At 44.1% G+C, this 27,118-nt stretch overlaps 1 protein-coding gene across 1 annotated transcript; it reads left to right on the forward strand.

Annotated features, from left to right (window-relative positions):
* The first annotated feature begins 7,716 nt into the window (after window positions 1-7,716).
* SERPINA6 (serpin family A member 6) lies at window positions 7,717-25,561 on the forward strand. The gene is made up of 5 exons (XM_023205338.2): window positions 7,717-7,786; window positions 15,487-16,118; window positions 19,805-20,072; window positions 23,593-23,740; window positions 25,206-25,561. Exons 2-5 carry the CDS (start codon window positions 15,506-15,508, stop codon window positions 25,389-25,391), a joined length of 1,215 nt encoding a protein of 404 aa, XP_023061106.1. The 5' UTR covers window positions 7,717-7,786; window positions 15,487-15,505; the 3' UTR covers window positions 25,392-25,561.
* Window positions 25,562-27,118: the final 1,557 nt, after the last annotated feature.

Below are 27,118 nucleotides of genomic sequence, written 5' to 3' on the forward strand. Positions count from 1 at the left end.
AATACTGTAACCACTGCCCAGATGTGGGACTAGGCAGGGAAGCGCTGAACAAAGACAGAGGCAGAAAAGCTCCGTGATAAGAGCACGGACTTTAGCTAAGACGCCTAGGTTCAGCTTCTGACTCCTGTATTTGGCAGTGTGACTTACGTCAGTCTTCTATCCCTCTCTGTTTCCCAACCTGCCACATGGGAACAGCAATAATCTCTAGCACGCATATAGCACCTACTATATGGCAGGCACAGCTCTGAGCTCTTGCCACATATGACCCCACCAAATCTACACAACAGTCTGAAGAGACCTGGGCACCAGAATTTGCACCCCTCAGATGATGCGGCTGAGCCATGTCACAGTTAACTAAGACATCTGAATTTGAACCCAAAGCCTATGCCAAAATGTCTGGATTTTAACCCAGAGCCCATGTTCTTGCTAGCTAAATTACCCTGGGTGATCCCAATCCTAACCCACAGGGTTCTTTTGAGGATGGAGTAGATCAGTCTACACTACACTCCAAGAGCTGTCACCCAGTGAGGGTTCAATAAAATGCCAGCTACTCCCTGCACCAGGCTCCAGGCACTGGGCTCAGTGCTTACTTGCTGCGGAGAGACCAGAGTAGGGCAGGGGCTGGCAGGTGGGGAGGAGAAGAAGAGCAGAAGGGGGACCCAGACAGTGTAGGCAACTCATCAGTGAAGATGTAGCCCAAAGGAACTAAGGCCAAATGAATGGCCCATCTAGGCTATGTTCCTGCCTGTCTGAGAGGATGAGGGCCAAGAGGGGTTTGGGGTCCTGCTTGGTCCAGGAATTGTTCAAAGACTGTGGGTAGGACAAGTGGCCCCCAAAGTGCAGACTGGCAGGAGAGGGATCCAGGTAGTTTCCTTGGGCCACCACAACCAAAAGCCAAGTCCCAGGTCCAGCAACAGTCAGGTCCAGCTCAGAAGTCCATGACTTGGAAAAGGACTCAGAGGCCCTTGGAGCACCCACAACCTACCCCTGCCACCCCCACACTGACCACTAGTACTGGGTGGCATCCTTCTTTGCCAACACAGCTCATGATTCCTCAGATAAACAGCCAGATGGGGCTTGGAAAGTCCAGCCAAGACTCACTCTAGAGTTTCTGGTCACCGTAGTCTCTGGCTTCACATGACCTGTCCCTTGCCAAGCCAGACTCATTCTAGAGGTTCTGGTCACCGTAGTCTCTGGATTCACATGACCTGTCCCTTGCCAAGCAAGGCCTGGGCCCTTCCCTCCTACAGAAAAGATCCTAGAGAGGACTGAGGAAGTTCAGTTGCCCCGAGCAACCCTCCTGGCTCAGCTTCTGTGCTCAGCAGGATTGGGCAAGTTGAACCTAGAGCAGCACAGCTGTGATTTCAGAGAGGTAGCCATTCACCGTCAGTGTGATTTCAGAGAGGTGGCCGTTCATGGGCGATGTGATTTCAGAGGGGTGGCCACTCATGGATGGTGTGATTTCAGAGGAGCGGCCATTCCTGGATGGTTTGATTTCAGAGGGATGGCCCTTCATGGATGGTGTGATTTCAGAGGGGTGACCATTCACGGATGGTATGATTTCAGAGGGGTAGCCCTTCATGGAGGGCTTCAGCAAGATGTTCCCTCCAGTATTGGGGGTGACCCCTGAGAGACCAGCAAGTCATTCTCAAATGAGACCCAGATGCAGCAGCATTTGACCTGGGAACCAGGCAAGGATGTCTGGAGCAGGTGCAGCCCTGCCTTTAAGAGAACAAGCCAGCCTCCTGGTCAGCAGGAAGCAGGTCTCATTCACCTGAAGTCCCTAGCCAGGGCCTGGTGGGCACAGACCAGTGGTTCAGGGAACATGTGAGGAACAGCTCAATGTTGCTTATAAAAAGTGTTCTTTTATTTTAAAAAATGATTCTTCTTTATTAAAGGGCTGAGGTTGATGATGAAAGAAAAGGTCTTGGTTGGCATTTCCCAAGTAGGATCCAGTACTTGAGGGCACCAGTCACTGAAGAGATAAAATAACAATCTTAGCAGTGATTCTCATGCCTTAACATGTGCTTGAAACTGTGCTAGGCTCAAGCATCACCCAATCCTCACAACCACCCCGTGAAGCACGGAGTATCTGTAGCTCCACCAGAGGTGAGAGCATGCCCCAGAGAGGAAGGTTGCAAGACCATCTGCTGACAGTGGTGGAGCAAGAGTCAGAGCTCAACCTTTTCTCTTTTTCCTTAACTCTGCATTTGGAAGTAATTCCTAACCTACAGAAAAGCTGCAAGAATAAAAATAATACAAACAATACACACACAATTTCTCTCCCCAAGACACACACACACACATGTATGCATGCATGTATGAGTCTGTATTAATTTTTTTCAGAATATTTTGAGAATAAATTGTATACATCATACCCCTTTACCCCTAAATACTTCAGTGTATATTTTCTAAGATTTTGAGATATTACTTTTCAGTAAACCTATCAACTTGAGGAAAATTAGCACTGATACCTTTATCTAACATACTATCTATATTCTAACTTCGACAATTGTCCCAATCAGGTCCTTAATACATAGCACATGTTTTCTCCAATTAAGGATCCAAGCTCTGCATTTAGTAAGTCATCAAGAACTTTCAGAAGGTCACCCGTGTCCTGGGAGGAGCTTCTTGCCAATGCTCTCCAAGAGTGACCACCTCCTACTCTGAAATCACACCATTACTGATCTCATGTCTCTTTAGTACCCTCTGAGAGGTAACACATTTTATCTTTTATGACATGACATTTTTAAGCAACACAATCCTCATCATCACTAAATGGTGTCATATATATGAAATAAGATAAATTTGACCTCTACCTCACACCATACACAAAAATCAAATCCAGATGTATAACGAACCTAAAAGTGAAAAATAAAGCAATAAAGCTTTTCAAAGAAAACATAAGAGAATGTTTCATAACATTTGGGTCGGCAAAGATTTATCAAACAGAACATAAGCAGCATTAACTATAAAAGAATAAACAGGCGATTTGAACCTCATTAAAATAATGAACCACGTTCATCAAAAGATTCCATTAAGAGAGTGAAAAGGTAAGTCACAAACTTATATTGCAATATATCGATCTGGCAAATGATTGTTAAACTTACCAATTGATAAGAAAAAGACAATATGACAGAAACAGGCACTTCTGTTCAATCTAACTTAAACAGTTACTTTTCAACAGATGATATCCAAATGACAAAAAAAAATTAAAAGGTAATCAGTTTCATTAGCCATCAGAGAAATGAGGTATAAAACTATTATGTGAAACCATTACACACCCCACCAGAATGAATAAAATGAAAAAGACAGACAACGCCAAAAATTTGCAAGGATGTGCAGCAATTGTGCCTCTCATACACCATTGTTTGGAAATATAAATCAGTTCAATCACTTTAGAAAATTGTTTGACAGTCTCTACTAAAGCTAAATATATGACCCAGCCATTTCTTTTTAGTTATCTGTTGCTATATAATAATTCTTCCAAAATGTAATGAATTAAAAGAACAATCTTGGCTGAGCAAGGTGGCTCACACCTATAAATCTCAGCGCTTTAGGAGGCCAACATGTGAGGATCACTTGAGGCCAGTAGTTCAAGACCTGCCTGGGCAACATAGTGAGATGCCATCTCCACAAAGATAAGCAAAGAAAAGAATATAAACAACTCTATTATTACTCACAATTTTTAGGTTAGAAATTCAGGCAGGGCATGCCTGAGTGATTTTTTCTGCTCCACACGGCATCAGCTGGGATCACTCAGAAGTATTCACTAGGTGGCTGGGCTGGGCTGATCCAAGATGGCTGCACTCAGGTGTGGCACAACGGTGGGGATAGCTAGAAGGCAGGACTCAGCTGGTTCTTTATCTCTCCACATACTGTCTCAGGGTTTTTCCACATAGTCTCTCTAGCAGAGCGCTTGTACATCTTACAAGGTGACTCGGGGCTCCAAGAGCCCAAGGCAGAAGCTGCGAGATTACTTATGAACTAGACTTGAAAATTCCAGAACATCACTTCTACATTCTATTCGTCAAGAAAGCCAGTAAGACAAACCAAGATTCACAAGAAGGGAGGAATAGACTCTGTCTCTTGATGGTGGTGCAGCATGCTCACAAAGGGAGAGAGGGAAGGACGGCAGCCATGTCGGAGAAAAAACACTGCAGTCCACCATATGGGCTCAACACTTCATTTTCCCTCACACATGGAAAATACACCCACCTCCGCTGTGACTCCCAAAGTCTCATCCAACTGCAACACCCCCTTAAAATCCAGATACCCTCATTTAAATCAGTCACGGTATGGAGGAGGATCCTTAAATGTCCTTCCTGAAGTGTGTAGCTTCTCTCAGTCTGAAGACCTGTGAACGGAAGAGACAAGTTCTCTCCTCCCACTTCTCCACACACAATATAAAATGGTGAGACACACATAATTTAACACAATTGGCACTCCCAGTCTGCTCCTGGGAATAATTCACCATGGCCCCTTGCTGTGTCTTTTGAGATCTTGATTCTGCCTGGGTCATGCTTCCTTTTCCATAAAAATACCTCATGTTTGAGGCTGAGCCTCTGTATCCTGTTTCCTGCCTGTAGAAGGTTGAAAGTTCAAAGGCCTTTCATCATTTTGCACTGTCTTGTCCCTTTGAGACAAAGCTAATCTAATTTTTTTAATTGTGAATTTTATATGAATTAATTTATAATCCACTCCACTATAATAAAGGCCATAACCACCAATCTTTCCAAGATAAGCTTTTCTAGATTTTTGTCTATTTATAAACCTGGTATGGAACATTAACCTTAAAATCCTTAGCCTTAGAGGACCTTATATCTGATCCAATGGTCTGCTAAGACAACACTTCAGAATTTTCTGAGGTATTTATAAAGACTTTTACAGTTACACTCTAGATATATGTTTGTTTTGAAATTCTTTCTTAATTGGATAATCTCGGAAAGACTAAGAAGGAGACACTATATTATTTTTAACCCAATAAGCCCCGGCTCTTTTATATTTAACAAAAATGTTAAGCTCATCTATGTCCTCTCACACTTTACTGTAAGTATCGAGAAGTCAGACAAAACTTCAGAAACCTTCTTAGCTTCAGAGAAATATCATCAGAAAAGAAATATCATCAAAAAAGAAGGCACAGAGAGTTTGGAAATAAAAGGATGAAAAGTATCAGGTAAGAGTGAACCAAAAGAAAGGAAAGCAATCATAACAACAGATAAAATTAAATTTAGGACAAAAGTATGCTATATGAAAAAAAGATACAAGAAAAATAAAAACAACAAGAGGATATAATTATCAAAAGTATATATGCTTTAATATATAGTCTTGAAGTGAATCAAACAACAACTGACAGAGAGGAATAAGTGAACAACTGCTATTGGTGATTTTAACATTCTCCACTGAGAAACTGAAAGCTTAAGTAAATAATCAACATACGTATGAAGATTTACATAAAATAAGTTCAAGTTATTACATATATATATATGAATGTGTACATATATGTATCAAACAGATAATATCCATTTTTTTTAAAGAAAACATGAAATGTTTATTAAAATAGGCCATATGAGCTGGGCACGGTGGTTCATGCCTGTAATCCCAGCACTTTGGGAGGCCAAGGTGGGCAGGTCACGAGGTCAGGAGATCGAGACCATCCTGGCTAACACAGTAAAACCCCGTCTCTACTAAAAATAAAAAAAATTAGCCGGGCATGGTGGCACACGCCTGCAGTCCCACCTACTCGGGACTCCCTTGAACACAGGAGGCAGAGGTTGCAGTGAGCCAAGATCGCACCACCGCACTTCAGCCTGGGCGACAGAGGAAGACTCCATCTCAAAAAAACAAAAGGCCGTATAAGGTTATTACAAACCTCAAAACATTCCAAATGTTCAATATCATAATAGACAATATTCTTTGACCACAGTGAAATAAAATTGGAAGTTAATAACAAAAGAATAGCCTAAAATTCTAAATAAACTCAGTGACATATTACTAAACGACACCTGGGTTTTAAAGGAAACCAGAAAAGAAATTTTAAAATACTTAGGAAAAAAAAGAAAATGAAAATAGTAATTATCAAAAATTTGTGGGACATAGCTCAATCAGTATTTAGATGAAAACTTTTAACTTTAAATACGTTTATGCGGAGACTGGAAATATTAAAAAGTAAGAAAGCTAAGCATTTATCTCAAGAAAATAGAAAAAAGTACAACAGACCGAATCCCAGAGAATTTAAAGGAGTGATTAAAAAAAAGATATAAACAGAAATCAATGAAATATCAATTTTTTAAAAAAACAGTAACAAAACCAGAAGGTGGATCTTTGGAAAGATTAATTAGCTCACTAGATCTCTGTAACAGGACTTATCAAAGGGAGAAAAGACATAAATAAAATATAGAACAAAAAAAGAAAAAAGAATTACTGATATAAAATAATAATGTAAAAATAATAATGGAGAGGCCTAATGAATAACTCTGTAGTATTTAATTTGAAAATCTAGATGAAATAGATAAATACCTAGATATAGAGTTCAAAATTGGCTTATAGGGTTGGAAACTTGAAAAGACCAATAAATATCAACAAAACTAAAGTGTCTCCACAGCTGCAGACCCAGTTGTAGGCCCTGCTTTCCTCTTTTCCCCTGGAAAGAGCTTCCCTCATCTCTGGATGGAAGCAATGATGCTGTCAACCCAACGGAGAGCAAAGAACTCTAGCGAGGCATTCACAGCGCCTCATCCTTCTCCACACTGTGATCCATCAGTCCAAAGGGGAGCAACCATGCTGTAGACTTTTGGGGGGACTGTTATGAACATTGAGAAAAATGAGAATTTCTCTACTTCTGATATCAACTAACCAGTTAGAACCAAATAACAGAGCTACAGTGGTCACCTTTGTCCCCAGTGCAGACAGAATAAAGTAGAAGAAGAAAGCAGAGCTAGGAAGGAATCCAAAAAAAAAAAGAGAGAGAGAGAAGGAGAGATCTGATGCCTGATTTGGAACTCCCTAGATCCAGCCATGTCACAAGTTCTTTCCACCGTTGGACCTCTCATGCATTCCTTTTTGCTTTAAAACAGTTCAATTTTATGTCTGTCACCTGTAATCCAAAGAAAACTAATGAAAAATAAAATGTGGAGAAGAGGAAAGGTGCTAGACTTTAGAGTTGAATGGTCTTGGATTTGAATCTCAAGGGCGCTTCACTCAACTTCCATGCAGCTCAGTTTCCTATCTAAAGAGGAGAGATAACGGTACCCACTTCACAGAGTCATTGTGAAAATTTCCTGAGATAATACAGAGGAAGCACTTGGCAGATATTATTCCATGTCTGTCTCTCCCACCAGACTAAGACCCTGGAAGGCAGGACCTTGCCCAAGTCATCCCCAATTGGAATTAAACACCTGTTTTTACTTTTTACAAGTATCTGCACCTTGGTGCTAATTACAGGCACCTAAGACATCTCCGCCAACTGACACAGGGCAACCACATTGATGCAACTCCAGCCACATTTTGGTATAAAAAAACTTCATAGAATTGAACGCAGAGCAAAGTTAATTTGCAGCATTACTGTGTTTACTCAACTTTCCTGACAAAGCCTCCCATTGGTTAATGGCTCGGGGGAGAGGACTACCAAGCAGTGAAGGCCACTGGCCCCTCTAACCATTAACCACCCGGAAAGCTGGCAAACAAAATTTAACAGGCAGCATCCCCCGCAGGCTTACTGTACACATGCTAGGGTCCAGGACAGCAGGACCAAGCCAGCAGAAACAGCCTGAGCCCACCGCAGACTGTGAGTAACAACTGAGAACCCTCTATCCCTCCCCCTGCCCGGCCTCCAGAGCAAAGCCAGGGCTGCAGCTTGCTTGCTTGTTTGGTTTGTTGAGATGTTTTGTTTTTTTTAAATGGCACATTGAACATTAGGGCAGCCAGCAGTGTTATGAGGCAACCTTGCGGAGGATTTTCCAAACCCCAGAGTCTGTGAGTCATCCACAGTGGTTCTGATGTCCCCTGGGCTCCTGCCATGCAGGGACCTGACACAGAGGGCTGTAGCTAAGAACCATTCTCGTCCACTGCCATGACTGATGCTCCTAAGCCCAGCCAGACAGCCACAACACCCACAACAGCCACAGAGTCGCAGCCTGCGAGCTACGATGCATCTGCTCCAGTCGGCACCACTGATAAAGGATGTTGGCCGCGGGTGGGGGCCAGGGAGGGCTCAGCTGGCCCAGTGCAGAGGTATTCTTCAGAGTCACGCAGATCTATCCACCACAGCTCCTCACTCAGTGACCTGGGGCGGAGAAAATGCACAGAGAACAGAACTGTCTGCACTATACCGCATGTCCTGAGGTTTCAATACAGAAGGTCGAGAACTGTCCCTGGCTGGTAGGGCATTTGTGAAAACAGAACACAGTGAATATTTACTAAGTGAGTTTCTTCAGAGATGAGGAACAAAGAGGGCATACTTGACATGAAATGCATGAACAATATTGATACACTGCATTTTTATATGGCTGGGTACTCTTTTTTTTTTTTTTTGACAGAGTTTCGCTCTTGTTGCCCAAGCTGGAGTGCAATGGCGTGATCTCAGCTCTCTGCAACCTCTGCCTCCCAGGTTCAAGCTATTCTTCCGCCTCAGCCTCCCGAGGAGCTGGAATTTCAGGCACCCGCCACCATGCCCTGCTAATTTTTTGTTTTTAGTAGAAACGGGGTTTCACCATGTTAGCAAGGCTAGTCTCGAACTCCTGACCTCAGGTGATCCGCCCACCTCAGCTTCCCAAAGTGCTGGGATTACAGGCGTGAGCCACCGCACCCGGCCGTGGCTGGGTACTCTTAAGAGCTTTTTTACTCATCATTTTCCTTTCTGTAGAGACAGGCAGAATGGCATGGCACAAGCTCTGAAGTCAGACATCTAGGTTTAGAATTCCAGCTCAGGGGGAGTTACTCTGTCTCCCTGGATCTCAGTTTTCTCATCTATAAATTGGGCCCCACGATGCTCCATTAAATGAGGTCACATAAGCCAAGCACTGATAACAACCACGTCTGGTATTCACAATATTGTCAGGTGGGTGGAGTTTTCACCCTCATCTTAGAGAATTCACACAGGAGAAGGTGAGGCATACAATCTCCGCAGAGATGGCAGGAAAGGGATGGGAGCCCATCCTACCATTGGCATCATGCTGCACAGGGCCTGTGCCCAAGAGGAGATCCCAGACAGGTATGGCAGTGACCAAAGCTAAGCAAAGATTTCACTGCCTGTCATGGGGCAAGGCCATAGAGAAGCACAGATGCAAGGCTTCCTGGAGGCGGTGACCTGGGACCTGAGTCTCAAAGGACAAGATGGAGTGAGCCAGGTGAGGCAGGGAGACGAGCGACCTACAGACTGGAGCCACGTGGGCAGGGCTGAGGCAGGTCCATCTTTGTTCCCTGCTCCCAGCCCAGAGCTGGCTCAGCAAACATGGAAAAATCGAAATGACCTGCCCTGGGGAACTGCAGTGACCTGGCTCGCTGTAACCTGCCCTGTAGTGGCGTGACCTGCCCCGCCCTGCCCTGACCCACAGTGGGATAAAAGGCTGGTGGGTGCTGGAAGAACCCCTGACACCCAGTGTTGCTGTGGCTGAGACCTCAAAGGGCCAGATTTGAGGCTGGAGGCAGAACTGTCACCAGGGACTGGGTCACAAAGACCCCCTGGGCTACGTTAGTGAGAATCAGCCTCGTCGTGGGCAATGAGGAGCCCCTGAAAACTTCAAAGCATAACTGACCAGCTTGAATTTTCAGGAATTTAGGAAGATGCAGCTGCAGATGGGTAAAAGGGCTGGAGAGAGTTAAACAGAAGGCAGGGGGGCAAGGTAGTGGTTACTGCTGAGTTCTGGGAGAGATGAGGAGGCTGTGCAGAGGCACTGGAGAAGAGACAAACACCAGAAAAATGGGTAAGGCTAGAGGTATTATTATCAGCTCTTTTTATACTGAGGAAACTGAGGCAGAGTTTAAATAGCCTGTCCTACGTCACCTAATTTGTACATAGCAGCGCTGGGAGCCCAATCCAGACAGAGTCTCACTCTGTCACCCAGGCTGGAGTGCAGTGGTGCGATCTCAGCTCACTGCAAGCTGGGTGGATTTTTAAAATTCCATTTATGGAACTCTTCTTTTAAATCATTTATATTTAATGTTTTCCTTAAATTTGTATTGTGGGAAAATATAATACCTAACATTTTAACTACAAGTGTACAATTCAGGAGCATTAAAAGTACATTCACATTGTTGTGCCTCCATCACCACCTTCCACGTCCAGAACTTTTTCATCATCCCAAACTGAAATTCTACACCCACTCAACAATAATTCCCCAATCTCCCCTTGCCCCAGCCCCTGGTATCCACAATTTTACTTCTGTCTCTATGTATTTGACTACTCTAGGTGTAGAATTAGACTCTATTTGTCCTTTTGTGTCTGGTTCATTTCACGTAACATAACGTCTTCCAGGTTCATCCATGTTGTAGGAAATGTCAGAATTTCATTCCTTTTTAAAGTTGAATAGTATTTCACTGTATGTTTATACCATACTTTGTTTATTCATTCATCCATTGATAGACATTTGGGTTGTTTCCATCTTTTGGCTACGGTGAATAATGCTGCTGTGACTTTAGTCTACAATTATCTATTCAAGTTCCTTGACTATCTGCGTGCAGTTTTTTGGTGTATATACTCAAAGCAAAATTGTTGGGTCAAATGATGATTCTGTCTAATTTTTAAGGAACTGCCATATTGTTTTCTACACATTGTAGCACTTTATATTCTTACCAGCAAAGAATAAGGATTCCAATTTCCCCATATGCATGCTAACATTTAAATTAAAAAAAAAATTTTTTTTTTGAAACAGAAAAAAAAAAATGTTGCCATGTTGCCTAGACTGGTCTCAAACTCCTGGCCTCAAGCATTCCATCCACCTCAGCTTTCAGAGTAGCTGGGATTACAGGCACAGGCCATCATGCCTGGTGTGCCAACTTATTGTTTTCTGTTTTGTCTGTTTATAGTAGCCATCCCTATGGATATGAAGTGGTATCTCATTGTGGTTTTGATATTCCTAATGAATAGTGATGCTAAACATCTTTATACGTGCTTATTGGCCATTTGTGTGCTGTCTCTGAAAAGATGTCCACTCAAGTCCTTTGCCCATTTCTAACTGGGTTTATTTGTTTTCTTGTTTTTGTTCTTGGGTTTTAGGAGTTCTTTGTATATCCTGGATATCAATTCCTTATCAGATATGAAATTTGCAAATGTTTTCCCATTCTGTGAGTTGCATTTTTACTTTATTGATAGTATCCTTTGATGAACAAAGTTTTCAATTTTGATGAAGTCCAATTTGTCTATATTTTCTTTTGTTGCCCATGGCTTTGGTGTGATATTCAAGAAATTATTGCCAAAGCCAATATCATGAAGTTTTTCCCCCAAGTTTTTCCCTAAGATTTTTATAATTTTAACTCATGTTTAGGTCACTGATCTATTTTGAGTTAATTTTTGTATATGGTGTTAGGTAAAGGTCCATCTTCATTCTTTTGCATGTAAATATCCAATTTTTCAGCACCACTTGTGGAAAAGGCTGTCTTTTCCCCATTGAATGGTTTGGCACCCTCGTTCAACTCATTTTACTATATATGCAGGGTTTATTTCTGGGTTCTGTATTCTATTCCATTGGTCTATATGTATGTCTTTATACCAGTACCACACTGTTTTGATTTTTATAGTTTTGTAGTAAATTGTGAAATCAGAAAGTGCAAGACGTTCAGCTTTGTTCTTTTTCGGTATTGTTTTGGCTATCCGGGTCCCTTGAGATTTTTATACAAATTTTAGGATGAATTTTTCTATTTCTGTGAAATACAGAACTGGAATTTTGATAGAAATTGCATTGAATCTATAGACTGCTTTGGATAGTATTATCATCTTAGCAATTTCTTCCAATCCATGAATGCAGGATGTCTTTCCATTTATTTATGTCCTCTTTAATTGCCTTCAGCACTGTTCTGTACTTTTCAGTGTATAAGTCTCTTACCTCCCTGATTAATCCCTATTTTATTCTTTTTCATACTATTGTAAATGGAATTGTTTTCTTAATTTCCTTTTCAAATTGTTTTCTTTGTTAGTGTTGGGAAATGCAATTGATTTTATATCTTGCGACTTTGCTAAATTTGTTTGTTAGTTCTAACAGAATTTTTTGTAGAATTTTTAGGGTTTTGTACATATAAAATCATGTCATCTGTGAACACAGATAATTTTACTTCTTCCTTTCAAATATGGATACCTTTTTTTGTTCCTTGCCCAATTGCTCTGGCTAGAACTTCCAGTGCTATATTAGGTAAAAGCACTGAGAGCAAGCATCCTTGTTTTGTTCCTGATCTTCAGGGAAAAGCTTTCAGTCTTTCACTATTGAGTATAATAGGTTTTATAAATATACAGTCTTGATTATGTTGAGGTAGTTTTCTTCTATTACTTCTATTACTAATTTTGTTGTAGGACTTTCTACTTAGTCTAGCTAAAAACGGGGTCCTTGTCACATGGCCATGAAAGATTAGGCTCGCAGACACTTTGAAGGATGAAAAAAATGGAATGTATTGGGTGAAAAGGAAAATAACTCAGCAAAGCGAGAGAGAGTCCTGTTAACAGACCGTCATCTCACTGATGGAACCCCCAGATTACCACACAGGATCAGGAGAGAGAGGCCAAGCTCCTCCCCGCTGCAAAGGGCACAAACTTCCCACAGCTCCACCCCATTCTCCCAGTGCGTGGGCCAATTGAACGTTCTCCAGGCACCTCTTTACACTTGATTGTATCAATCTGTTGTGTGTTTTTATCATGCAAGGGTGTGTTGAATTATGTCAAATACTTTTTTCTGCACCAATTGGTATGATCACGTGATTTTTTCCTTTCTTTTGTTAATATGATGTATTAGACTGATCAATTTTTGTATGTTGAAACATCTTTGCATTACAGAAATAAATCCAAATTGGGTATGGTGTATAATCCTATTAATAGCCTCTCAAAATTAATTTAATCTATTATATTAGGGTTCTCCAGAGAAACAGAATCTATAGGATATATAGAAATATATGTAAGAGGAGGCATTATGGGAATTGCCTTATGTAATTATAGAAGCTGAGAAGTCCCACAGTCTGCCATCTGCAAGCTGGAGACCCAGGAAAGCCGGCCATGTAATTCAGTCTGAGTCTGAAGGCCTGACAACTGGAGGAGCCAGTGGTGCAGCTCCACAATAGGAAAAAGGCCTAGTAAGGCTGCTGGTTTAAGACCCAGAGGTTAAAGGACCAAGAACCAGGAGTCCCAATGTTCAGGGGCAGGCAAACATGGATGTCCAGCTCAGGGACAGAAAAGAGAATTTGCCCTTTCCCTACCTCTTTGTTCCATCCAGCCTTTAATGGATGAAAAATGCCCACCCATATCGGTAAAGGTGGCTGTCTTTACTCAATCTACTGATTCATATGCCAATTTCTTCCAGAAATACTGCCACAGGCCTCTTTTATGTAGGCACTAATTCCTTTTATGAGGGTAGAGACCCCATGAATAGGTTTCCACATATGAATTTGTAGGGACACAAACATTCAGACCTTAGCAGCTGGTAAAACATTATTTTTGAGTGTGTCTGGGACAAAATAAATTGAGCAAAAAGTGGACACAATTGGAGGGTGAAATTATTCTACAGCAATTTAGACACTTCAATACCTCATTCTCAATAATGGATAGGACAACCAGACATAAAATAAGTAAGAAAAAAGAGAACTTGAACATCACAGTAAAAACTGGATGTATCAGACATATACAAAACACCCTACAACAACAGAATACACATTCTTCTCAAGGGCACACGGGACATTCTCCAGGATAGACCCTATGTTAGGCCACAGATCAAGAGCCAATAGATTTAAAAAGACAGATATCATACTAAGTATCTTCTTCAATCACAATGAGATGAAGTTAGAAATCATGAACAGAAGGAAAACTGGAAATTTTACAAAGTGTGGAAAAAACAACACACTCTTTATCAACCAGAGGATCAAAAAAGATACCACCAGGGGAATTAGAAAATACTTAAAGACAAATGAAAATGGAAACACAACATACCAAAACTTATGGAATGAGTGAAAGCAGTGTGATGATAGAAATGTATAGCTGTAAACACATTTGAAAAACAAAAGGATCTCAAATAAACAATGGCATATATTCAAATTCAGGTGCTAAATTTAGGATGTTAATGTAATCCCCATAATAATCACAAAGGGATGAGAACAGAATTATTAAAGTGTTTCAACACAAAAAAGCATTTCAGTACAAAAACTAAATACAAAAAAGGACAGTAATATAGGAAATGAAGAACCAAAAATGTTGTATCTTCTTGCTGTACTGAAAACTTTATTAACATGTCATCACCTTCTTTGTCTTTTGGAACATTTTTAATTCAAAATCTATATTGTCTAATATTAGTGTAGCCACCCCTGCTCTCTTTTGGTTACTATTTGCATGCGGTAACTTTTCCATCCTTTCACTTTCAGTCAGTCAATTTGCATTTTTGGATCTAAAATGAGTCTCTTGTAGACAGCATATATTTGTATCATATTTTAGAAGGCTAATGTGTAAAAGTAATTTTTAGTCTTTGTTTATAATTTAGGAACTAGAAAAAGAACAAACTAAACTGAAAAATAGCAGAAGGAAGGAAATAATAAAGATTAGAGCAGAGATAAATAAAATCAAGAATAGAAAAACAGTAGAGAAAATAAATTAAACCAAAATGCAATATGTATGCTCATAATACATTTAGTCCACAATATATTTGATATAACAAGCTTCACTTCAATAGCATACAAAAGCTCTGCTTCCTTGTAGCTCTGTTCCCACCTGTTTCCAGTTACTGCCAAAAATGTAACTTATAATTGCCCATGCATCTACCTTTACCAGAGGTTTTTTATTTCTTCATTCAGCTTAAAGTTACTGTCCAGTGTCCTTTCATTTCAATCTGAAATAAAATGCCTCTCATTTCTTACAGGGCAGGTATTGTGGGAAAAAGCTTACTCAGCTTTTGTTTTTCTGGGAATGCTTTAATTGTGTTTTGTTTTTCTTCGAGCATTTTGAACATATCTGTTGGGTGGGTTTTAACCTTTCTGAGCACCTATTTCTGCCTGCCTAAAATCAGGTTAATAATACTTACTTTAGGAATGTTTTGGTCATGGTTAGATGACTGAATATAGCCAGACTACGTAGATCATTGTTGGGTACCTGATAGGCACTGGATAAATCATAATGGGTGTTATTCATATCTCCAAATGAGGAAACTGAAGTCCAGTGCCCTCTGTGATGTGCTCCAGGTCACACAGCCAGTGTGGAGGAAAGAACTGGGGCTTGAACGGGGTCTTTTGCCTGCCTCCTGTTGCACTATGCCCCATTGACTCAGAGACTGCTACATCATCTAACAAGCTTTTCTGATTTGGCAGGGCCTGGCTATACTGGACAATGCCACTCCTCCTGTACACCTGTCTTCTCTGGCTGTCCACCAGTGGCCTCTGGATCGTCCAGGCCATGGATCCTAATGCTGCTTATAGGAACATGATAAATCATCACCGGGGCCTGGCTCCAGTCAACGCTGACTTTGCCCTCAGCCTGTATAAGCACTTAGTGGCCTTGAGTCCCAAGAAGAACATTTTCATCTCCCCTGTGAGCATCTCCATGGCCTTAGCTATGCTGTCCCTGGGCACCTGTGGCCACACACGGGCCCAGCTTCTCCAGGGCCTGGGTTTCAACCTCACTGAAAGGTCTGAGACTGAGATCCACCAGGGTTTCCAGCACCTCCACCAACTCTTTGCAGAGTCAGACACCAGTTTAGAAATGACCATGGGCAATGCCTTGTTTCTTGATGGCAGCCTGGAGTTGCTGGAGTCATTCTCAGCAGACATCAAGCACTACTATGAGTCAGAGGTCTTGGCTATGAATTTCCAGGACTGGGCAACAGCCAGCAGACAGATCAACAGCTATGTCAAGAGTAAGACACAGGGGAAAATTGCCGACTTGTTGTCAGGGCTAGATAGCCCAGCCGTCCTCGTCCTGGTCAACTATATCTTCTTCAAAGGTATTCCCACCCATCCCAGTCTGAAGGCCCATCCACTATGGCCAGGAATAATAACAGCCGTTAAAATCCAGGGCACACTCTTGGGCAAAGTCTTTGATTCTGTAAAGCACATATACATCTGGGACTCTCCACCTTCACCACAGTCCTGTTGGGTAGGTGGAATTATATTATTTTACAAAAGATGAAAATGCCACCCGGAAGGGTTGAGCAGTGTGCCCACATTCTGGCAGGTTGGTTTGAGGCCTACACCTGTAACCATGAACAGTCTGGCTGCTTCATACTCCACAAATGCTGACTGTCAAGTACTGGGCCAGGGACTGGAAAAATGGCCTAGAACCAGACAGAATCCTACCCAGCCCTCAGGAACTCCCAGATGCCCCCAGAGCCATCCTGCACACATTGCTCTAACCAGGTCTTGCTTCAGTTTTTCACCTTCCTGTTCATAAAAACCCGGAAGCTCTAGCGGAGAATGCACTTCCAGGTCTTTTCCAGCTTCTAGAAGCCACATGGCTTGTGGGCCTCTCTTATTTTCAAAGCCAGTAATTGCATCATTCCCACCTCTGCTTCCATCATCACATCTCTCTGATTCTGACTTTCCTGCCTTCCTCTTTGACTTACAAGAACCCTCAGGATTACACTGGATAATGGCCCACCTGGGTGATCCAGAATAACCTGCCCATCTCAAGGCCAGCAGATTAGCAATTGTGATTCCATCTACAACTTTAATTCCCCCTGGACATGAAAGCTAACATATTCTCAAGTTCTGGGGATTAGAATGTGGACATTTTGGAGGGCTATTATTCTGCCTACCACAAAGCCCAGGCCTCTTCTGTCTCATGAGCCCTCTTGCAGCTTATCTGACTGCCTAAAACATCTTCCCTCACTTCAAATCTTAGCTCAAAAGTCACCTCCTCTGTGAAGCCTCCCCAGATTCACCCAGGAAAACCTTTGTCCTCATATGCATGCTCCACAGTTTGCCCATGTCTCGTTTGGGCAATCATCTTACCATAACACATTGTTTAGCACCTAAGTGGTTGAGTTTCAGTTAAGCAATCATATTCAAAGGAATGCAGGTAAAACAGCCAAAATAAGCAAACTAAGCCAATATCACTATTGAACATGTGTCTCTCGACAAGATCATCAGATCAGTGGAGGCGTGATCCCCAGCCAGGACTCCTCATGCCCCCTTCCCCTTCTCCCCAGCTCTCAGGACCTCCCATCAGACTGCGCTCACCTCCCCTCCCATCCCGCACCTCCTTACTGCCTGGACTAACTTAGCATCTGTACGAGTCCTTCTTCTCCACCTGCCTCTGGGTCTTTCCTGCTCTCCAGCACAAGGCTGGGAACTCCCAGGAGAGGCTGCCCTCCTCGCAGGATGGTGAGGCTGAGAGGCTGACTGGGCAAAGACAGCCTTCTTAACACCTGACTGTGGGAGGGCCAGGGAGGCTGGGAACGTTTGCTCAAAAACTCTTCTGTGTGCTCCCACAAATTCCATAGACCATCTTCCCGACGAGGCTGTGCGCTCTTGTGCAGGGTGTCTTTGTCTCTTTGGGAGATCCCAGTGCCCTTGTGTAATGTTTGGTGCATGGAAGGAGCTCAGCAGTGATTGTACAGAGGTTCAGGCAACACAACCTGGGGAAAAGGCGCAGTAAACCCAGGTGCAGGGAGGGCCCTCCTGAGCCTAAGAGAGGCCTGAGCACGTGTGGGCATCTGGTGGAACAGGTGCTGGCACGGCATCATTCTGCACGAGGTTTCACAGTGCCCTCAGGACCACAGTGGGGCTAAGTGGATAGGAGATCAACAGCTTTAGGTTACAAAATTAGAGAAACTTTGAACACCTGAATGCAGGACCAGACATTGATGGGGGTGAAATGCCTCATTGTACACAGATTTTCTATGGCACAGCAAAACGAATCCGCAAGTCTTTGGTTAAAGCCGCTGGGAAAATACTCTGAAATATTTCTAGCAAGCCAGGATAATAAACAGAAATCAAGATTAGTGTAGCTATTGTCACTAAATGTAGAATATCTAAAATGGTCCTGATGTGTGATTTATTTATTGGACTTTCTTGACAGTTCTTTTTAAATAACATTAAAAATATTGTTAAAAGATTTTCCAGAGGAGCCATCTTTGCTCTCTCGGATTTTCCCCAATAAATTCTTTCTCTACCACCAATTCTCCTAGGACTTTTTGAGAATAGATCCCTTAAAGTAGAGGCTGAACCCCATTTTGTATTTTGTTTTGCTTCAAACTATATACATTATGCTTGCTTCTAGCAAAGAAATACTCCATAAAAAGCAAGCAGCAAAATGTTAAGGATGAAAAAAACCTAACAATGAAAAATATTTTACCCACTTTTTTTTTTCTTTGCTGTAAGTTAGCCACAAAATACAACTGCCCTCTAGTTCTGAGGATTTTAGACTTCGTTTGGAGGATGATTTGAGAACCCTCAAATGATCTCATTTGCTGTGAGACAGACGGATGGTGAGTTTACTACCTTTGGTCAGTGTATGCAGACACCGAGGTTAGTGAGGTCACTCCGAATGAACCGGCATAGCTCTGGGGTCTCTAGGCTCCACAGCCACGGCTGATTTCTCTACATCCATCAGCCTCTCCCTGTTGTCTCCATCAGTAGCTATTACAAGAGGTTTGTGGCTGACTCAGAACCAAGAATTTTGGCCAAGCAATCCATGGATCCCACAGACGGTAGTATGGAGAAGGGGCTACCTGGAGTGATGTTCTGGCCACCTTTAGGGAGCCTCAGCTGGGAAATGGTGGCCTGGCAAGGGCTTTAGGGCTTGTGGTGAATGGCAGCCAGGACACCCAGGACCTGCTGGACTCAAGGGCCTCAGTCATTAGTTTAAGACTGGGGAGACTTCACCTAGAGCAGAGACCCTGTGACACTCAGCCCAGGTGGGTTTCCGGTAGATGGACTCAGTTATTTGGAATAAGTTCAAAAGGACAATCAGGCAGGCTTCAGCTCAGTCTGAGGAGCAATTTTCTTCCCATCACAGCTGACCAGTACTGCCAAGTCCCGTCTGTGAAGGTAGTGAGCTCCCCATCTCAAGGCAAAAAAAAAAAAGCCAAGCTGGATGGTGGCACCCTGGAACATGGTAGAGGGGACCTGAGGGCCTGCAGGGGGTGGGATTCTGTGACCCCGGAGGAGTCTTCTCACCCTGACTCTTCATTAGGACAATGTGACCTAAAGGAAGGACCATTCAGCAGGGTCAGGAGCCTCAGCTGGGCCGGCCAGGCTGGCAGGGGTGGAGATGGCCCCCTCACTTCCCACCAGGGACTCTGAGTTTGAGACTTGAGGTCCAGCACCACTTCCAGAGCCCTCAGAACTGGGACCCACTCTAGGCATGGGGAGCCGAGGCACAGTCTGAGCTAAGCGAATTTTACCCCCAAATCCAAGGACCAGCACCCTCTTAGTCTCTCCCCACTGCCTTGTGTAGAAGCCAATCTCAGAAACAGAGCTCATCCTCAACCCATTGCAAGAAGTAGAGGAAGAAACAGGCTTTAAATTTCTGAGAATTTTTATATCTTACCTAAAAACCCTGGAGGTTTGAATGGGGACATTCCAAGCATGCAGAAGGCCACCGTGTCACTTGGATAGCAGGCCCGTGAGGTGACCTGGAACTATGTTTTCCTCTCTGCCCTAAAGACCTGTCTCCTCCTCTTCCTAGGCACATGGACACAGCACTTTGACCTGGCAAGCACCGCGGAGAACTTCTATGTGGACGAGACGATGGTGGTGAAGGTGCCCATGATGTTCCAGTCGAGCACCATCAGTTACCTTCATGACTCGGAGCTCCCCTGCCAGCTGGTACAGCTGAACTACACGGGCAATGGGACTGTCTTCTTCATCCTTCCAGAGAAGGGGAAGATGAACACCGTTATCGCTGCACTGAGCCGGGACACGATTAACAGGTGGTCCGCAGGCCTGACCAACAGGTAAGCCCTCCAGCCATCGTGTTGATTTCTGCAATGCACATGTCCCCAGAAAGTGGGGCAGGTAAAAAGGTATGCCGGGGCATCCTTCCTTCCCTGGACTCAGCCTCCAGGGCTCATTGTTTTCCTGTCTGCTGGGCCTCCAAAGGCTGTAAGGTTCTCTGATGTGGAGCTCACACTAATTTATTGATCTGTCCATCAATACTGAAATACTTTGGGACATCTCACCAAGTGAGGTCCCCTTTCCCTGTGAAGCTCATACACACCCTCTGCATTGTCATATTTTTGCAGCATTTTCTTAAACTAAGTTTGCCAACCACGCAGCTACACACTTACTCATTTTGTCATCTTGCTTACCTGAAACCAGGCCCTGCCTAAAGATTCCTGGGAGACCTCATAGGAATATAGTGAAAATGACCTCTGTATTCATCATGGAGCCAATGCAAAACCTATATGAATGGTTCTTAAGTTACTTGGGGCATCTAACTCTTCAATCAATCAATCAGTAAACAACTAAGAAAGCAAGGCTAAAGTAGGTAATAAGCAAGTAAGTAGAAAGAAAGCAAGGACTGCATATCCTGAAGAGGCAGTAATCAGGAGGAGAAGCAGCCAATGGATTCCATCTATCTCTGACCTCAGGTTCAAGCAAGGGGCTGGTGCAGGATTGACACTCAAGCAAGGTCAGCTGAGGATGTGAGTCAGAAATGAATCAATGAATGAATGGATAGGCGAGTGAATGGATGGAAGAACAAATGAGTGAGTGAATTAATGAATGAATTAGTGAGTGAGTGCATAGAATGGTGAGTCAGTGAATGGAGAATGAGTTAATGAATGGATGAATTAATAAGTAAATGGATGAATGAGTGAGTGGATGGATGGGTGGATGGTTGGATTGTTGGATGGATGGATGGATGGATAAACAAATGAGATTTTCCCCTCCAAGTACCCCTGAGCTAGAGAGCAATTGAAATTATTGTCATGCAAGTGCCCAGCCCTGCTCCTCACCTTAAAGGAGGAAGGAGGTGTTCTTTAGAACATGGTCCTCACTCTCAGGGAGATTCAAGTTCCGTCTGTGCAGAAGAGTCAGGAAATGCCAACCAGCATGAAACCTGGTGGCAGGTGGGCTGATGCAGACTCAAAAGCAGAAGGGGTGTTGAGGAGGGAGTGGGCATGTAGATCTGGAGTAGCTCAGGAAGGCTGGTGGATCAGGCAGCATTTCATTCACTCATCATTCATTCATTTATTCAATGTGCATTTCATTCACTCATTCATTCAATGCACATAAACGAAAGCACCTGCTATGTACCATGCACTAGTTAAGCATAAGGGTCAGAGTAGTGAATAGGACAAAATAGAGAGACATGCACTCTAGAGCAGAAAACAGATTCTGTTGGAATTAATAGCGGTACAACGATGTGAGTTCAACAGTGTGAGTTCTGAGAGAGACCGAGAGAGATGTGTAACATGCACTGGCTGGGAGGTGGGAATGCCTGACTCTGCCCGGGGGATGGGGAAGGGCTGCAGAGCAGGTTGTTTTCCCTTGAAACTGCCTTGAGCCTGAGTGGAAGTTCAGCCAGTGGGAAGTGGCCTTCAGACCCGGCATGAAGAGGGCATGGCACCAACCAAGTCAGGGGACCATGCCCAGAGTGCCAACAATGGAGGGCCAGCGGTAATGAAGGAGATAAATTTGGCTTGGACAAATTTTGTGATCTAAAATGTCTGCAGTAGATAATCTAGGAGGAAGCTCCTCTACTTTATTAATATGTAGGTTTTGTGATTTATGGTTTCAGATTGTTTTCATTTTGTATGATACCCTCTGAGAGCTGTTTGATGTTGGGTGCTTCTAGAGAAGATCATCCAGTTCTGTGAATGCACATGGAAGTGCCTGGGAATTTGACTTCTCTCCTGTAGGGAAGTCATGTGGTCAGCCCTATGCTTCTGTGCAATCCCCTATAGCTATGTGGAGGACACAGTTCTTAAACCATCCATACCTACGCTTGAGTGTGTGTGTATGTGTGTGTATGTACACATGTATATGCGTGGGTGTGAACCTGTATCTGGGCAATGCTAGGGATCCATTTGTCATCTCTTCCTCCTTTCTGCCCAAATAAAACCTGTAATTTAGGCATAGTACCACAAGGGGGTGATAACGCACCATGATGCAAACTGCATTCCAGCTCATACTCCATTGAAAATGATGGGAAGGACTATCTATCTTTCTTTACATCAAAAATAATCTTTTCATGAAAATACTTCAATGTGAGCAACATTAATCAATAATACATACCTTAAAACCCCATTACCTTGCTCTCAGAAAGCTTTCAACAACGCAGCAGGTGGCAGGTGGCGAAACTAGTCCTGGCCTTTTCAGTTCTGTTGCCTCCCAGTTGTGTGACTTTCGGGGAATTCTTCAGCCTCTCTAAGTGTTGATCTCTCAACCTGGAAATTAAAGATGTTGATTCCGACTTCATAGGTGTGTATGTGTGTGTGTGCACGCGCGTGTGTGGGGTGTGTGTGTGTGTGTGAGAGAGAGAGAAGAGACAAAAAAATTAAAGAACATAGACCAGGTGTTTGGGATAAGTTGGTCTCCCTTCCTTTCTTTCTGTTACTATTTCCACACCTAGAGAAGGTACACACCCATTCACCTCTGATTCTTCTCCCTCTCCTTCAGAAAAGGATGACTTCCACTTCACACGGGATGGTTGCCAGTCTCCAGGCCTGACCCAGGGCTGCTTTTGCTCAGTGAGGAGAGGGTCTTGTGCCTTTCCTCCCATCTGCCCAGAGAGCCAGTGAGAGTTCACTGACACCCCTCAGTTTCAGTATTTCAGACATCTGCTCTCCTTCTGGGCAGAAGGCACATGAAGAATTTAAAAATAACACTAAGGCCTTGACATGTTATAAAGCATAGATGCCCGTGCTACCCCTAGCGTGACCCCACTTACCTTTCTAGAAACCCCACCTGCTTCATCTGGTAGAAACTGCCAGCTGAATCAGATTCTTGCAGAATCACAGAGCACCCACCAGCCCTGGGAGAGCCTGTGTTCAATACCTTTGTGTGCGGGTGAGGACATTAGCACAGAGAGGGGCTGGACTTGGCTAAGGCCACACAGCATTAGTGGCACAGCTGGAGCCAGGGACCACTGCTCCCAGCTGGGCACTCCCTCCAGTCCTCTGCTTCTAGCAGGGGTTCTCCTGGGACCAAAAATGCTTCTTTATGGACTATTGTCTTAAATGCTCCATGGTCTAGCTTCATCCCAGGTGGAATCAGCTCGAAGGAACTACAGAGAAGAAAAGAATGTGCAATTCAGAGACCCCATGGGAAAGCTGCCTGTGTCATGGAGGCAGAGACAGATCCTGCCTCCTGCTCTGTCCCTTCTACCCACAAAGAGCAAGTCATGCTCAGGGGCAGGAGCTGGAGGGAGGGCACAAGGAAATAAGAGTCTGTCCAGGAGAAGAGGTGCAGCTCTCCCCTCTGCCAGGCCCAGCCCTGGAATGTCTAACTTTGTCTGCTTACCCCGAGCAGCCAGGTGGACCTGTACATTCCGAAGGTCACCATCTCTGGAGTCTACGACCTCGGAGATGTGCTGGAGGAAATTGGCATTGCAGACTTGTTCACCAACCAGGCAAATTTCTCAGGCATCACCCAGGATGCCCAACTGAAGTCATCAAAGGTAAATGTCTTGGAAGCCCACCTTTTCTTTCCCCCTCCAAAATTCACAATATAAATATAATACTAGGAAGTGGCCCTGAGTTCATTCATGAATGAGCCTCTGGGTCCCTGGCTGAGAACCCCAGGTCGAGTCCAAGCCCCTTGTCTCACCATGAGGTAAATGGAAGCTTAGCAAGAAAATGTGACATCCCCGAGATCACACAGGAAGCTATCGACACAGGAGGGCCATAGCCCAGGCACCTACCCATCCCACCAGACCGCACAGAGGGGCACTGTGAAAACCAAGTTGTCATGGCAGAACTGTGAGTTGCCCCTGGCAGAAAGAAACAAGAAAAGTGGTAAATGTCTAATTGGGATCACATTGCGCTTTCTACCCAATCACATCCATTCAATCACGTAAATGCTTCGGCTTCATGTTCTGTTATTCATCCATTCAGAAAATGTTTACTGAACACCTACTATGTGTCCCAAACTGTGTAGGCCCTGTGTGTGTCCCCATTACTCAGATGTGTGGCCCCTGACCTCAAGACACAAGGACTTTGTGGCCACCGTAGTACCTGGCACATAATATGTGCTCAGTAAAATACATGCCGTGTGAGTGGATTGAGTCAACACAGCTGCCTCCTCAGAAGGCGGGTATTATCTCAATTTCTCAGAGGAGGAATCTCCTGCACAGGGAGGGTGTGCAGCTTGCCCAAAGTCACAGAGCTAGTAAATAACAGTTTGATGTTTGATCTCAGGCCTGTTGACTCAAAACCTCATCTGCTCAAGACATACGGCAGGAGTTCCAATCCCAGCTCAGCTTCTTCCTAGCCATGGGTGCCACTCACAGAGCCACCAGAGCCGGAGTGTGCTTGCTGGAAAGAGTCACTGGGAGTTCACCCCTTAGGGTGTTGTGAGCTTACCAATATCACCTGTTACTTAATTAGCCAGGTTATGAGCCACCAGAGTTTTTGATACAAGCTAGGCAGACGTTTTGCTGACTTTAGAACTCCTCCTAATTTTGATCACAACAAGGACATACCAACAGTCAAAGATTTACGTTTTTAGATTCTGCTTCAGCTTTCCTAAACAGAACAGCCATAGGCACTTTGCATAACTCGAACCCTAGTATTTACCCAGCAGAGTGGAAAGGGAACAAGATCTCCCTCCGCTACCCCAGGGCAGTAAGAAGCTCCCATTGTGGACAGTGAAGCCCAGTTCAAGCCATGAGACCTCTGATCTCTGTGTGATGGGCCCAACCTACCTGTTTGATAGGAAGTGTAGGTGCAGCCTGGGTTCTGGAGGTGGACAGACTTGGGCTGTATCATCCTGGGGCTGCCACTTGGATAAGAATCCAGCAAGTGACCTTCTCTGAGCCTGGATCCACCATCCTGAAACCAAGGACGTGAGGGGTCCCAGCAATGAGGCAGGAAAGCGAGAACGCACAGCAGGTCTCACGCCCATCTTCGTTCTGTACCTAACAGGTGGTCCACAAAGCTGTGCTGCAACTCAGTGAGGAGGGTGTGGACACAGCTGGCTCCACTGGGGTCAGCCTAAACCTGACGTCCAAGCCTATCATCCTGCGTTTCAACCAGCCCTTCATCATCATGATCTTCGACCACTTCACCTGGAGCAGCCTTTTTCTGGCCACAGTTGTGAACCCAGCGTAAGAGACCGCCCACCCAGAGCCTCAGCACTATCTGACTTTGGGCACCAGGGACACCACGGAAATGTTTTGGAGAGTGGGAGGTTTCCCCCAATCTCCTCCAAGTTCTCTTCCCTCCAACCAGAGTTGTGTCTACCTTTAGGCATCTTGTAATAAATGTCATTGCGACTCTGATGACCAGCGTGATTAAAGGGAAGGGCAGGGGGGTTCTGGAGGTTACCGTGATAAAGTGGTGTTTGCAAATCTCCTGGCCTGGCGTCTTCATCTGTGTGGGCTGCCATAACAAAGTACCACAGGTTTATGAACAACAGAAATGCATTTCTCATAGTTCTGGAGGCTGAAAGTCTGAGATCAGAAGCCAGCCTGGTTGGGTTTTGGGGAAGGTCGGTTCCGGGTTCAGGGGTGGCACCTTCTGGCTGTGTCCTCACAAGGCAGAAAGAGCAGAGAGAGCTCTCTGGGGCCTCTTTTATAAGGGTCCTAATCCCATTCATAAGAGTTTTACCCATAATTAGTTTTAGCTAATCACCTCCCAGAAGCTCCAACTCTAACACCATCACCTTTGGGATTTGGTTCTAATGTATCAATTTGGGGAGACACAAACATTCAGGTCATAACACCTGGTACTGCCACAGGAGGAGCAGCTCCTCTGGCCAACAAACCCTCCCCTCCTCCCTGATACAAGACAAACTTCAGCTGAACTAAATCTAAAGTATAAATGAGCAATGAATGATTCACAAATCGGACAGCCTCATCAGCTGTGAGACTCCAGGGCAGCCACATGGTGGAAGATTTATGGACAGAAAAAGGAAAGTGATGTACAGAAAACAGAAGTGAGGAACAGAAACAGCTGGATTGGTTATAGGTTTGTGTTTGTCTTATTTGGTTACATTTGATCAGCCAAAACTCGGTGACTGGCACAAGTGTAGGCTATGGTCTGTTCGTCCCTCCACTTGCTATAGTTCATGATGTACTGAGAAACCTTTAGGCCAAATTTAAAATGTGTAAGGAGGCCACATTAGGCTAACCTTGATTTAACAGCCCTGACAAGTGCAGACGAACGTGGCATCTTTAATCTGTCATGGGTGTTAGCGGTCAGGGCAGTGCAGGAAGGTTTGTGGGAAAGAGACAGAATCCCAGCCAGGTTCATGAGAGGTAAGATATTGAAACTCTTTTAAGGTTTCTGGTCTTTAAGATTTCCTGGAGGGGGAGGGGTTGGACATTTCTGGCCTCCCACCAGAGCAGCTGACACTTGAAGCCTGTTGTGGGTGAACAGCGGAGTCTTGCTCCAGAAAGATAGGAGGAGACTTAGCAGATGTGTGTGATATGGTTTGGCTCTGTGTCCCCACCCAAATTTCATCTCAAATTATAATCCTCGCATGTGGAGGGGGAAGCCTGTAATCCCCACGTGTCCAGGGAGGGAGGTGATTGGATCATGGGGTGGTTTCCCCCATGCTGTTCTCATGATAGTAAGAGAGTTCTCATGAGATCTGATGGTTTTATAATTGTTTGACATTTCCTCCTGTACACACTATCTCTCTCGCCTGCTGCCAGTAAGATGTCTCTGCTTCTCCTTCCACCATGATTGTAAGTTTCCTGAGGCCTCCCCAGCCATTAGTCAATTAAACCTCCTTTGTTTATAAATTACTCAGTCTGAGGTAGTATCTTTACAGCAGTGTGAAAACAGAGTAACACAGAATCAGTTCCAACATTCATTGGTTTTCCTTTCTTATT

The sequence above is a fragment of the Piliocolobus tephrosceles genome, chromosome 6 (assembly GCF_002776525.5).
Source record: "Piliocolobus tephrosceles isolate RC106 chromosome 6, ASM277652v3, whole genome shotgun sequence".
Taxonomy (NCBI): Eukaryota; Metazoa; Chordata; class Mammalia; order Primates; family Cercopithecidae; genus Piliocolobus; species Piliocolobus tephrosceles.

Coding starts and splice junctions, on each gene's coding strand:
- SERPINA6 (XM_023205338.2), top strand. CDS start 15,506: ATGCCACTCCTCCTGTACACCTGTCTTCTCTGGCTGTCCACCAGTGGC. Junction 16,119..19,804: donor CAACTATATCTTCTTCAAAG/GTATTCCCACCC, acceptor TCCTCTTCCTAG/GCACATGGACACAGCACTTT. Junction 20,073..23,592: donor TCCGCAGGCCTGACCAACAG/GTAAGCCCTCCA, acceptor TACCCCGAGCAG/CCAGGTGGACCTGTACATTC.